General features: G+C 47.1%; 2 protein-coding genes across 2 annotated transcripts in view; one reads left to right on the forward strand and one right to left on the reverse strand.

Moving 5' to 3' along the window:
• dock1 (dedicator of cytokinesis 1) overlaps window positions 1-14,827 on the forward strand; it is a 246,792-nt gene that overhangs the window by 102,565 nt on the left and 129,400 nt on the right. The gene's annotated exons all lie outside the window — the stretch shown is intronic.
• Window positions 3,146-14,827, reverse strand: part of insyn2a (inhibitory synaptic factor 2A) — a gene marked incomplete at both ends in the record, with an annotated part of 23,830 nt that continues 12,148 nt past the window's right edge. Inside the window, one exon of the mRNA XM_084456370.1 lies at window positions 3,146-3,329. Within this exon, the coding sequence (XP_084312496.1) occupies window positions 3,146-3,329 (184 nt within the window). The remainder of the gene's footprint in view (window positions 3,330-14,827) is intronic.

The following is a 14,827-nucleotide window of genomic DNA, read 5'->3' on the forward strand; positions in this document are numbered from 1 at the left end:
TCCCTCTACCTCCCCTCAACCCAGAGCCCTGTCCCTCTACCTCCCCTCAACCCAGAGCCCTGTCCCTCCCCTCAACCCAGAGTCCTGTCCTGTCCCTCTACCTCCCCTCAACCCAGAGCCCTGTCCCTCTACCTCCCCTCAACCCAGAGCGCTGTACCTCTACCTCCCCTCAACCCACTGTCCTGTCCCTCTATGTCCACAGTACTGGAGAGGAGAGGGGGTTTGTCTTCTGAGGCTTTGCCCCAGCTCTAAAATGCTTCTCTGGTTCAGAGGCTGTGTAGACCAAGACTAAGGCTGGCTTTACTGTACTTCTGACATTCTTCCCCTCCTTTGTCTTTTCAAAGTGCACTGTTACAGGATATGTTTTTTATTGCAGGTGTAATTTCAAAAGTTGCCCTACTTTACTGTGCTTGACAACTTCTTTTTCTGTTCGAGTTGCAGTTTTGCCAGCTGCTCTGTCTTTCTGTCAGATGCTGAGGTCCTTTTCATTTTTAATGATCTGGCAAAAGGGTGAGCGCGACAGAATTATGGAACAATGCGCAATTCTCAAATGTGACCATTAATTCTTTAGATTCATCTTAAGTATTTACAGCAGGAAGTAGTTGTGACTGACAAGCATGCCGCGCTTGGTCCTATCGGAAGAGACTATTTGCCTATCAGGCAGAGACTATTTGCCTATCAGGCAGAGCTAGTGGTGAAATGGTTTGACACGTTTTATGCCTGTATCCTTGAATGCCCTTGAACAGAAGTTACACCCGTGAAATCCTGAAATGTCTTTCCTGTAGGTAACTCAGCACTGTTCTTATTTCTATGCATTTATATCCTGTATCTGTCTGTATAATAACAGATGTACAGAGTGTCGTAGACCCCACCTTTTCATTTTTTTTTTATTTTGTATATTAAATCGCTTCAGTTGATTTTAAAAACAGTAGAAAATACACAGTATTGCACATAGTAAATCAATTGCACTTCTTTAAGGTACAGATACACATCTACTTCTCTCTTTATGCTACCGTAGAACTATTGGAGAATCCAGTCCTTGATATAGAAGATGATGGAGGGTGAGTTACATGTAACTAACAGAATGCAGAGTGTGTGGGCTCTGTGTAGCGGGGGGACAGCTGCCCTAACCACTAGTTGAGTCACGTAGCGCTGTGTTGGTAGCAAAGTATGATTTTATGCACTCAAAACCACTTTGGCACATTCCTCTCTACGGGGCAGTGTTTTTGGCTTCGTCAGTGACACCACAGGCAGTACACTCTTCAAGCTATTAACTGAATGTCATTCCTTTTTAAAATAGTGTCTGCTATCCCACTCTTTAAAATGTTATTAGCCCTATAAGATGCTGTACATCATATAGAAATCCTCTCACTGTACATAGTTCAACGAGCTGTGTGTGGCTGTTTACAATCTGATGAGTGTGTGGGGAGGGAGGCGGTGAAGGGGTCCAGGTGTCCATGACAACCCTATTTAAGAATAAACAATGTTTTCCACAAGCAGCACTTCTTTGGGGTGCCACTTCACATTATAGCTCCCTTCCTAACATCCTATTTAGGCCCACAATTTGTTACACAGGGTTAGGGTCAGGGTCAGGGTTAGGGTCAGGGTCAGGGTCAGGGTTAGGGTCAGGGTCAGGGTTAGGGTCAGGGTCAGGGTTAGGGTCAGGGTCAGGGTTAGGGTCAGGGTTAGGGTTAGGGCTGCAGGCCTCCAGCACCCCGTGCCGTTAGGCGGCTCCAGTCCTGCGGGCGGCGCCACCTCCAGTCCTCCGGAGCTCCTCAGGCCTCAGGCGGCGCCACCTCCAGTCCTCCGGAGCTCCTCAGGCCTCAGTCTGGCGATGCAGGACTCTGCCTGGATGCGATCACAGCTGCCTCCCTAACGAGGACCACTCTGAGAGGGGTGCTGCTGAGCAGGAGGGCAAGGACAGAACGGGGGAACACAGGACGTTGTCCCGCCGCCCCCATCGCCCCTAGAGTAAAGGAGAACCCCTTAGAGGTTTGGTGCGTTAGCTCGCTTGTGGATACGCTAGCATGATGGTGACTAGAGCAGGTTGGATGGTTTAGATATTGGGCACCCCCCTTTCTTTCACAAGAAACGCATTGGTTTTTTTTCTCTCTCTGACCAAATAGGAGTAGTATAAGAACAAAGCTGAACATATGAAAGGGAATATGTTTGATCGATTCACATCTTTTGTGGTGTAATTCCCAAATGAACAATCCCCATTCACAGCAGCTCAAATATACATGTGTATTCCAATAAACCTTCAAGTGAGATATAATTTGATATATTCATAGAAAAGTACATTAAGATGCCAGACTTGGCAAATGTTTATAAAAAATAAGTGTTATTTGTATCATTGTTTCATTTCAAAGTCAACTGATTCAAGGACACATTTATCAATGGATATAAATTTTAATCATTGATCCAATAACTTATATCTCCTCCAAGTCCCCTCTTCCTTGATCCATGTCAAAGTAATCCTTCAGATCATCCTTCTCTTCTTGTCATTAGATGGACTGATAATTATGCACAATTATTGTCAAAATAGTTTTCCTCTGGAGAAAATGCATCCTGATCATAGTTTAGTAAATTGTGCTTTGCTGATATGCTATTGATGTGTGAGACGAGTCCTCATGCTTGGCCACAGACTTCTCTCCCAGCAGGAGAAGCCAGGAACACATAGAAAGATCAAGTCCCAGTGTGTGAACACAATGTGACAGAGACAGCTGCTGAGCCAACACATAATTGAATCGGACTCCACAGACTCTACAAAAATATATTTAAATTGAGAGGAAGAAAATCCAATTTTGCGTCTCACCTTGCTGATCTGAACACGTTGCCGTGGCGTAATTACACGCCCTGCTCCGGGAAATTAGTTCAGAATAACTTAGAATCCTTTTTGGTAGCCGTGACCAAAAACTCAATTCTCTGTGGGGATCCTTGCTTGTTTCTCATTTCTGGTCCTGTCATCTCAAAGCCCAGAACAGTATCCCGTAGGACTGGCTGCTCAGCGGTAAAACGTCCCACCAGACCATAGGAAAGCAGGCTGGATTCTGTGACCCGAAAACAACGATGGGTTGGATGGACAGATATGCATAAATCCATAGACACGGGTGAATGGTCTGTGGTGGGGGGCTGACTGTACCGTTCACAGAAACCAGAGTTTCCAGCGCGCATGCTTCTTGGACTCGGCTTTGGACTTGCGTTTCGGGGTGGAGGTGAACGCCTCCTGGGGGTAAGGCAGGGAAGAGAAGTGGCCGTCCTCCGTGGGGTACAACCTCTTCATCAGGGGCTGCAGCTTGTCCTCTTGCTGCTTGAAGTCCAGCTCAACACTGTAACAGAGAGAGAGAGAGAGAGAGAGAGACTCAGCTCCACACTAACACAGAGAGAGAGAGAGAGAGAGACTCAGCTCAACACTGCAACAGAGAGAGAGAGAGACTCAGCTCAACACTGCAACACACAGAGAGAGAGAGAGAGAGAGACTCAGCTCAACACTGCAACACACAGAGAGAGAGAGAGACTCAGCTCAACACTGCAACACACAGAGAGAGAGAGAGAGAGAGACTCAGCTCAACACTGTAACACAGAGAGAGAGAGACTCAGCTCAACACTGTAACACAGAGAGAGAGAGAGAGAGAGAGACTCAGCTCAACACTAACACAGAGAGAGAGAGAGAGAGAGAGAGACTCAGCTCCACATTGCAACAGAGAGAGAGAGAGACTCAGCTCCACACTGTAACACAGAGAGAGAGAGAGACTCAGCTCCACATTGCAACAGAGAGAGAGAGAGACTCAGCTCCACACTACAACACACAGAGAGAGAGAGAGAGAGAGAGAGACTCCACACTGTAACACAGAGACTTAGCTCCACATTGCAACAGAGAGAGAGAGACTCAGCTCCACATTGCAACAGAGAGAGAGAGACTCAGCTCCACATTGCAACAGAGAGAGAGAGACTCAGCTCCACATTGCAACAGAGAGAGAGAGACTCAGCTCCACATTGCAACACACAGAGAGAGAGAGAGAGAGACTCAGCTCCACACTGCAACAGAGAGAGAGAGAGAGAGAGACTCAGCTCAACACTGTAACAGAGAGAGAGAGAGAGAGAGACTCAGCTCCACACTGCAACAGAGAGAGAGAGAGAGAGAGACTCAGCTCCACACTGCAACACAGAGAGACTCAGCTCAACACTGCAACGGAGAGAGAGAGAGAGACTCAGCTCAACACTGCAACACACAGAGAGAGAGAGAGAGACTCAGCTCCACACTGTAACACAGAGAGAGAGAGAGACTCAGCTCCACACTACAACACAGAGAGACTCAGCTCAACACTGCAACGGAGAGAGAGAGAGAGACTCAGCTCAACACTGCAACACAGAGAGAGAGAGAGAGAGACTCAGCTCCACACTGTAACACAGAGAGAGAGAGACTCAGCTCAACACTGCAACACAGAGAGAGAGAGAGAGAGACTCAGCTCCACACTACAACACAGAGAGAGAGAGAGAGACTCCACACTGTAACACAGAGACTCAGCTCCACATTGCAACACAGAGAGAGAGAGAGAGAGAGAGAGAGACTCAGCTCCACACTGTAACACAGAGACTCAGCTCCACATTGCAACAGAGAGAGAGAGACTCAGCTCCACACTACAACACAGAGAGAGAGAGACTCAGCTCCACACTGTAACACACACAGAGAGAGAGACTCAGCTCCACATTGCAACAGAGAGAGAGAGAGAGAGAGAGACTCAGCTCCACACTGTAACACAGAAAGAGAGAGAGAGAGACTCAGCTCCACACTGTAACACAGTGACTCAGCTCCACATTGCAACAGAGAGAGACTCAGCTCCACATTGCAATAGAGAGAGAGAGACTCAGCTCCACATTGCAATAGAGAGAGAGAGACTCAGCTCCACATTGCAACACAGAGAGAGAGACTCCACACTGCAACACAGAGAGAGAGACTCCACACTGCAACAGAGAGAGAGAGACTCAGCTCCACACTGCAACAGAGAGAGAGAGACTCAGCTCCACACTGCAACAGAGAGAGAGAGAGAAAGAGAGACTCAGCTCCACACTGCAACAGAGAGAGAGAGAGAGAGACTCAGCTCCACACTGCAACAGAGAGAGAGAGAGACTCAGTTCCACACTACAACAGAGAGAGAGAGAGACTCGGCTCCACACTACAACAGAGAGAGAGAGAGAGAGAGACTCAGTTCCACACTGCAACAGAGAGACACTCCACACTACAACAGAGAGAGAGAGACTCAGCTCCACACTGCAACAGAGAGAGAAAGAGAGACTCGGCTCCACACTGCAACAGAGAGAGAGAGACTCAGCTCCACACTGCAACAGAGAGAGAGAGACTCAGCTCCACATTGCAACAGAGAGAGAGAGAGAGACTCAGTTCCACACTACAACAGAGAGAGAGAGAGAGACTCGGCTCCACACTACAACACAGAGAGAGAGAGAGAGAGAGAGACTCAGTTCCACACTGCAACAGAGAGACACTCCACACTACAACAGAGAGTGAGAGTCTCAGCTCCACACTGCAACAGAGAGAGAAAGAGAGACTCGGCTCCACACTGCAACAGAGAGAGAGAGAGACTCAGCTCCACACTGCGACAGGGAGAGAGAGAGAAAGAGAGAGACAGCTCCACACTGCAACAGGCAGACAGACACTGCAACACAGAGACACACACACTCTCCACTTTCCTCTCTACACACAGACTGATGCTGAAACCAGGGAGCCTTTGTATGCTGGTGTGAATCTATTCTGTCTGCCAGGACCGTTTTCAGACCCTCCTGGAGCCGGAATGCCGGCTGGTTTTCTCATTCCTTTTTTTCCCCTCCCCACAAAGCTCACATGACGGTGGCACAGAGTCATGGAGGGGGTCACGGAGAGTACCCACTCAGCCAGCCTAGCCTGCCCCCGTTTCACCCTCCTCTACCCTGGCGCTCCACTGAGCCGCTCCCGTGACCTACCGTACTCCCAGTCTGTTGTTGTTTACATTCGACCGTTGTTGTGCAACTCCAGAAGATTCCTCTGATGACTCATGCCTGTGTTTGGGTGACATCTGCCAATCTGGCCTGGCAGCTGTTGCGTGGCTCTGCTGCCAGCGCTGTTAACGATGACCCGCAGAGACAACAGCGCTTTATAGTCGGGAGACGTGGATCATTGAGGGGAGCCTGAGGAGAGTTGGATCTACAGAAAACAAAGATCGCGGGAGACCTGTTTGTTTGGAAGCTTTAAGCCCGACCGCAGCAGTTGACGTGCCCTGGGAGGTCGAGGTAATGAAGGATACCCTCCTCCCCTCCCCCCCACCCCCGTACGCTGTCTCTCACGGGGCTGCTTTGGTCTGGGATTACAGTGCTGTAATCCCTCGTCCGCCCTCCCATCATCCCAATCCAGGCTGTGCGCGGTTAAACACTCAGATTAGAGCCTGCGTCGCCCCTTAAAGCGGAGAGTGCTTAATCTGCTGGGGTGTCCGCGCAGCCAGGCAGACGGCCAGCCGGTCAGACTCGCCCTCCCTGGCCTGCAGTCGACGGCCGCAGCAGGATGCAGCCCATAAACACTGCAGCAGCAGCAGCAGCTGTCCTGTTGTGAACCTGAGCAAACAATGCTGTCACATACTGAGAGAGAGAGAGAGAGAGAGGGGGAGAGAGAGAGAGAGAGAGAGGGGGAGAGAGAGAGGGAGAGAGAGGGGGAGGTAGAGAGAGAGAGAGAGCGAGAGAGAGGGGGAGGTAGAGAGAGAGAGGGAGGTTCGGGTTCGTCGGCCAGAGGACAGACCTTCTCATTAAGATGAATAGGAAACCTTTGGCTATTATGCCATTAGTGGTGTGATTAGTGCTACTGTAGGAAATGTCTCTCCTCAGATAGTGGCAAATATTTTTTTCTTTCTCAGATTAAAGCCAGCAATTTACAGGCCGCTCTTTTCTACAGTACCTTTGATGATGTGCCTTTCGAGTCTTTTAACTACAGCTATAACATGTTAGTTAGTCTGGAATATGCCTAGGCCTTATACGTGATGAAATAACACAGGACAAAGCTTTTTGCCACTGATTAGGAGGGAATACACTTTAAATTAGGGATTCTCACAGAAATGTTGGTGTTATATGGGACACTCGGCAGTAGGAGTTAATCATTCGGTAGCAGTACAGTATGTAATTATGCTGTCATCAATCCCCTCTTATTTGTGTGAGGCCTCTGTGTGTGTGTGTGTGTGTGTGTGTGTGAGAGAGAGAGAGAGAGAGAGTAACTGTCTCAGTTGATTAAAAGCTATTCACCACACCAGTCTGATTACATATACTACCATAATTGGTACTACTGCTAGTACTACTACTATTCCTAACACTACTACTACTACTACTACTACTACTACAACTACTACTACTACTACTAGATCTACTACTTCTACTACGTCTACCACCACTTAGTGTTGCACGGTGTATCGCTACTAGGAAAGTACCGCGATACTCTGTCGTCAAAAACGGTACAATACCCAAATTTAAAGTATCGATACTTTAAGAAAGACTGTTTTAATAAGAGCCGTATATATATTGAGTCGCGTTCATGCGACAGTGATTGATCGTGTTTGTTTGTAGGCTATAGCGCTCTGCTTCTCTCTCCCAAGATCCCCGAGTCGCGGGGCAGTATGTGTGTGTGTGCGCGTGCGCTCTCTCTCTCTCCTCGCTCTCTCACTCTGCAGCGAGCAGCGCAACAGTTTCCCCCTCATATGCACGCAGCATGTTCGAGGACGGTAGCTAACCTGAGATGGCTACAAGTACAAATGTCGACCGTCCACAGATTGTCGATAAAGCTGATGCGCGCAGCGAAATCTGGCATATTTTGCTTACAGAGCCGACAGTGAGGGCAAGCCCACGGACATTACAAAGCCCATCTGTAAACGATGCTACAAATCTATACAAACCAAGGGAGCCAATACGACCAACCTGGCAAAGCATCTTGCAGACAGACATGCCGACTTACACAAACAATTCAAAGAGCGACAGGTTAGCGAATGTGATAGAAGATACGATACACACAGCAGCAACACCAGTACTGAATACACAACCGAAGGATATTTAGCCTACCTTATGTTTGAATGTATGAATGCACAATACATTTATTCCACCAGATGATAGCTAGAGAAGCTAATTTTCATCCGTAGCATGAGACTTTTAGCTAGCATAGCTGCAGCCTGGCTGCAAGCCTAGCTCTCTGCCTAGCGCACGTATGACAAAAAAAATCTGTACCTGCTCCGACCTCCTAGAGCGAGAGAACTGTTAACCGTGAGACCATTATCTCTTCTGATCATTTGGAATAGCAAAAATGCTTCAATAGGCCTGGGTTAATTAATAATAATAATAAGCTTTTCAAGTTCTTCTGATTATCTCACAGTTTGCAACAACATAGGCATACTTTATTGATTTCTCCCCACACAGACAAACAGATGCCAGCACAATCCCAAACCACCCAGTCGAGGCAGCCTTCCCTTCCAGCTGTGTTTGAAAGCTACAGGAAATATGATAAAGACTCAAAAGATGCAAAAAGACTGAACAGAGCACTAAAGAAGGCCAACAATTTAAAGTTCCATGTTCTGTCATCTATTATTCCATTACTTTTCCTTAAGTTTTAAATTTTCACCGTGGTATCGTTTCGGTATCGGTATCGAGATATTTTGGGCAGGTATCGTATCGAAGTCATAATTTTAGTATCGTGACAACACTACCACCACTACTACTACTACGTCTACCACTACTACTAGTAGCACTGCTACTACTAGATCTACCACTACTACTACTTCTACCACCTTCAACTACTAGTAATACTACGACTACTACTACTTCTGGTACCACAACAACAACAACTACTACTACTACTACTACTACCACTCATACTGCTACTTGTACTACTACCCTTATATTGTGATCAAGACCAGCATTCAATGTGCATGTCTCATCAAACAAGCTGTGTGCCTAATACAGTATAATTGCATAATCTCACTCCTCAGTGTCCGTGTTCATCCAGTTTATGGTATAAAGAAATGGGGGTCTGGGCCTACTCTGGTCATGACCAGCCCTACAGAGTGTCAGCTGGTGTAATTTGGAATAACACTGCACATAAATGGTTTTCATGAAGTGGTATACAATGTGCTTCAAGGGATTGTGTTCATCTGGTTCAAAGATGCTGTCTTTTGTTCACAGGCAAGCATAGTAATGCTCAGTGTTCTTTGATTCACACATCAGTCTTCCTCACACTCAGTCCTGTGAGAGCCACTTGTAGTTTCTGTGTTTCATGTGAAGCCTGTCTCCTTTCACAGAGAGAGGGAGAGAGAGAGAGAGAGAGTGAGAGAGTGAGAGTGGGGTAGAGTAGAGAGGATTCTCCCTGCCTCTCACTATAAGCTCCTAATTCCACTTGTGTTATTGTGCCTTTACGGTGACACAATGCCAGACACAAACACAGAGGGGCTTTTCCAGCCATATCAAAACCCATTATTACCACAAAACCTCCTTTACACTGACACAGTGTGAAAACATATCAGTGCTCATCTGGCATGGAAGGGCGTTACTGTGTCTTTTGCCAGCTGTTTCCACCTCTGCTGACTTGCTGGTGTGGTGCGAGGCGACGTCCAGCTGGCATCCCTCAGCTCCTGTCCAAACTAAAGGTCACCTTTGGTCATCTGATCTTCAGGGATCTTTGGAGAGGAGCATCAATCAGATGCTGACAATAGGAAGTTAAGCTTCAATCGAACGTCTCTGCGGCCATCTTCTACAGGGGAAGTAAGCTTTGTTTGAAGCCTATTACTGCTCCATCTTTATGCCACTTTTCCCGTGCCAGATGAATAGGGGATACCCAAGACTGGCTTTCTTTTAGACAACTCAGAAATAAATATACAACAGCTCTAAGGAAAGCTTAATCTGATTACTTCTTGGATTTATTTTCTAACTCTTATTCAAACCCAGCTAAGTTCTGGTGTGCAGTGAACCCAACTAAAAGCAAATCCTCTAGCTCACTGCCCTTGTGTATTAATATGGAGGATCGTGTGATCTCTGATCTGAATTATATTTGCCTTGCTTTTAATAAGCAGTTCTCTGAGGCAGGGCACTTATTTGATAGGTTGTATACTGGGCTGGCTACCTTGGACGCTGACTCTGGTTGCATTCCCACTTCGGAACATGTCTCTCATTTCTCCTTTCAGCCTTTTACACCCAGCGAAACTCTAGGAATCATGCAATCCATAAATCCTAAGTGTTCTACTGGTGAGGACAATCTAGATACATTTTTTATAAAACTGGCTGGCCCCGGTCATTAGTGAGCCATTGTCATACATTTTTAATCTCTCCATTGCATCTGGTATAGTTCCGCAGGTCTGGAAATCTGCTCGGGTGGTCCCTTTGCACAAAGGGGGTGATAGGGATACGTTTTATGAAAAAAAAGAAAAAAGAATCTAGATTGTCCTCACCAGTAGAACACTTAGGATGATGATGATAGATATGACACTCACCACTGTGTTCTTTATCATAAGGTGGGCTGGCCATGTCCTTCTCTAAGGCAAAACTATCACTGGTATTTGTTTATTTTCAAAGTCATTATTGGTAAACCTTACATCTTGTCTCTGTTGAACTGGAGCTTTGGCACCTACCAGACCCGATCGTATGATCAGCTTGTTCTCAGGGTTCCTCGAGTGTATTCTGAATTTGGAAGGGCTGCTTTTTTCCATGATGCTCCTTATTCTTGGAATGCCAAGAACAGACTCTAAAGACAGACAACAGACTCTAAAGCTTGAGGTCCTCCCTTCGGTCACAGAGTTTAAGTCCATGGCACTAGACCTATGTACTTCAATCTGTAACTGTTTTTAAAGTTACATGAGATATCTTGGCACTTTGGTGGCCCCTCTGGTCGTGATAAAATCGGCACTGCGTTTTAAGAACCACACTTCCCACAATTCCCCACTTACTCGCTGTAATGATGGGAAAAAAATATGATAACAAACGTGCATGGAGCAGACTGGATTGGAAGATTGTAGCTACTTCAGTGGACTTTCTGGAAGGATGGCTTCAATGCAGGTAAATACTGGTCTTCTTTCTTGTATGTGCATGTAGATAAATTCACGGGGCGAAGTGTTTGTTGTCTTCCTGATATTGTGACACGCAAAATGTGTAATTTCTGCTTCCACCACAAGATATCTTGCCAGTACACCAAAATTCTAAAATAATAAATTCACAGGGTCTCATGCAGTCTCATGAAAACAATTTCTGGGGTCTTGCTAAGGCCAATTCATTAACTAATAGCAAGTAAAAGTGAATATTGAACTATAAAACAATTCTCATTGAGCTTTAAGTATTATTATTGTACATTGCATTTGCTTTGTTGATTTGTGTCTCTGTGTTAACTCGTCATCACTGTAAATGAGGGAAACCTCAGTTTCACAAGTATAAATAAAGGTTTGAAATGAAATTAAAAACGTATTAATATATAGCATTAGTACAACTGTGTACTGAAGAATCTCAGTGGATGCCTTATTGTCAATATCACTCAGACACAAACGTCCCACCAGTATTATATATAATTAGTATTGAATATTAGAATTACTCATAGATCAGTGATGGTTAGTTCACAGCTTGGTGGTTGAGTCTGTCTTATTATTATATTGGTAATGTAACAAGCTGGATGTCATCCTCGATGTCCACACAATGATAAAAAATATCGTATGTCATGCCTTTCACAGCGTCAGACTCATCACAGCACAGATGAGAAGTGAGGCCCTTCGGCCTGGGAATTCACTACCGTGAAATTCCAGCGCCGCCTCATTAGATAAGTGACACGCCGAAAAAAGATATCCATTGCCCCTTTGAAAAAGCTTCAAAAGGCCTTTAATAAAACACTCATTATACCCCCCGCCCGGCTCGCCTATCAGAGTCTGGGGCTTCACGTCGCCGTCCCGTGCTGTATGCCTCGCCACGTTCCGGCGTGGTTTGGCTGAGACTGAATGTCTGTGGTGACCCCCCTCCTGCATTTCAGCAGTCGCCGCTGGAGTTTGTCCTCAGCATTTCACCCATCCAAGCCGTCCTCCTCCAGGGGCAGCCAGGAGCAGTGGGCAGCCTCGTAAATGGCGCCTGGGGAACCAAGTCCATGTGCTCAGTCCAGGTCCTGGTCAAAGACAGGACTGAAGAGCATCTGTTCTTCTGCATGCTTTTCATATTGGGTTCTTTATTTGGGGAAACCCTCGCGGACACAGGGAGATCATGCAAACTCCACACAGAAAGGCCCGGGAGATACCCCACCAGAGTACCTGACAACCCTGGGGAGAACGTCCCCAGCGCCGACATACGCCCCAGGCGGGATTGGAACCCAGAACCTTCTTGTTGTGAGGTGACAGCGCTGTGTACTGCGCCACCGTGCCGAGTCTTGTCCTAGGAGTGAGCCGTAGGATCAAGACAAACTGAGGGAGACACTTTGGACCTTGTTAGTCTTTAACCTCTCCTCCGTCTGCCTGGGGAGGACAACACCTCTGCACTCACCCTCCCTCATCGCCCTCCCCTCCGTCCCTCCATCCCTCCCTCCCTCCTTCTTCTCCTCAGAACACTCCCTCTCTCTATCTCACCCTCCACTCCTCTTGTACAGTACCTACGTGTCTTGGACCTGGACTCTGCATTCCTTCAGCTGTCCTCCTCATCCCCAGTCCCACAGCTATTACTCCAGTATCTATGGCAACCAGCTGCCACCATCTGAATACCCCCCATCTGGCGCTCTGTGTGGAAAACATCATTACTCTTGTACAAAAAGAGAGATCTCTCTCTCCCCTTGCAAAGTACTGTACCAAGACAGCCTCGCTGCTCTGTAATTCCTGTGCACTATTATGTAATCAGCTCCTTGCCCTTTAGCTACACTTAATTGATTTTCAAACCCCTCGACTCTCTGTGGCCTTTTTTTTCTCAATTTTTGAATGCATGGGTCTTGGTTTGGCCTTAACAGCCACATTTATTTTGTCTGCTCTGAGAATTCTCTCCTGTTCTCTCTCTCTCTCTCTCTCTCTCTCTCTCTCTCTCACTGTCTCCATGAACATATGTCTCTCTGTCTCTCTCTCTCAGGCGTGCCAACCCTAATTACTGTATTACCCTACCTAGCTTTAGGAAGTGGAGTTTGGCTAATGATGAGTTAAGTGATGTGAAATACCCGTGTCCCTTTGTTGTGACCAATAAAGGTTTGCTATGTGTGGGACCCCCAGATCCAGCCTGGTTTCACCAGACCTAATTCACAAGAATGTGAAGGATCTGGAACTGCAGAGTTTACTTTCGATTTCTCAACAGTCGCAGACCAAAATGCCTCTGACGCAATTGGATAGACCTAAAACCAATCAGGGCGACAACACATGGGTTTATTCATCGTATCATCGTATCAAATGGGCGCAGTCGTTGTAACCCACCCCATATTAGATGAACGGTTGCGATTGGCCCAGCAAATATCTACCGGGTGGAACTCAATCTGAATGGGAGCATCGCCAGACTGATGCTGGTGTGATCGGGACAGTGAGGCTAAGGCTACCCCAGATCTGCATCTGCTCTGCTTCCATCTGGTTCGTCTGTCAGTTTGATCGATACAGGAGCCCTCGTCAGCGCTCTGGGAGAAAGCCACACACCGTGGCTTAAATCTCATCATCATCAGACAGATGGGCCTCTCATCTTTGTCTCCAGTTATCCCGGTCCTCCATACACCTGGCGATCTCATCGGTGGTCTCCACTTCTGCATCCATCTTGATTATGTCCACAAATGTTTTAGTAGGACGTCCTCGCAACTCCACGGCATGGAGATGGCTCCCATAACACCAGCTTCCTGGCCGGAAGCTCACGGCGTCTGTAGCAGTGCCCAGCCAGCTTCATTCTCCTTGCTGCTATCTTCCCACTCACCCTTGGCCTTTCTCCGTACAGATCTTCAATACTGACGTGCAGGTTATGACTTATCCAGTGCTGCACATAGCATTCTGGTGTAGCATCCGTCCAGCGACCTCTGCAGGGAGTGACTCAAGGTCCAGCACTCACAACCATACAGGAGAACGGCCTCCACAGTGGCGTCGAAGAAGTGGAGCTTAGTTTCACTGGAGAGATTGGATTTCCACACGTTGCTCATGCCATTTAGAGCTCTCCACGTGAGCGCCTTCCTCACTCTGAGGTCCTGCTCCATTGAGTTGACCCAAGAGCCCAGGTATTTAAAGTCCTCAAACTGCTTCAGAGAAGTACCTTCAGCCATCATTAGGGGCAGATGTTCCGGGGTGTTATAGGTGATGACCTGAGTTTTCTTGATGTTCAGACCCACCTTGGCACATTCCTTTTCCACTCTGGTCAGGAGCTCTTGTGCTTGCCTCACGAGGTTAGATATCAGGCGTAGTCCAGGTCTACAGCCAGGATACCTTCTCGACCTCCTAGGTGTTATAGTGAATTTGAGATCCTCCTCTCTTCACCAGACTGCCTGCCTCAGTGTGTCGTCCAAGACTATTATGAAGAGAAAGGGTGCGAGGGTGTCCCCTTAAATCTGAGCTCTTAAAATAAAACAGAGCTTTCAAATCCTCTTTCATGCCACCCCCCTGCCGACTCCCTCTCCCCACACCCTCCAGAGCAGCCAGCTGCCGGGCCAGCTACTGTAGAATACATAACAATCATCATTTTAAGATGTTATGCACGTTCTACTGTGCTTTAGATTCACTTTGAACACACACTTTTGGAGGGAGATGAATAAAGTGTGTATTTGAGAGGGAGGGAGGGAGGGCGAGAGAGAGAGAGAGAGGAAACTGAGAGGGAGAGGGGAAACAGGCTACCACAGTATAATGCATTC

This window comes from Borostomias antarcticus (genome assembly GCF_949987555.1).
Source record: "Borostomias antarcticus genome assembly, chromosome: 22".
Classification (NCBI taxonomy): domain Eukaryota; kingdom Metazoa; phylum Chordata; class Actinopteri; order Stomiiformes; family Stomiidae; genus Borostomias; species Borostomias antarcticus.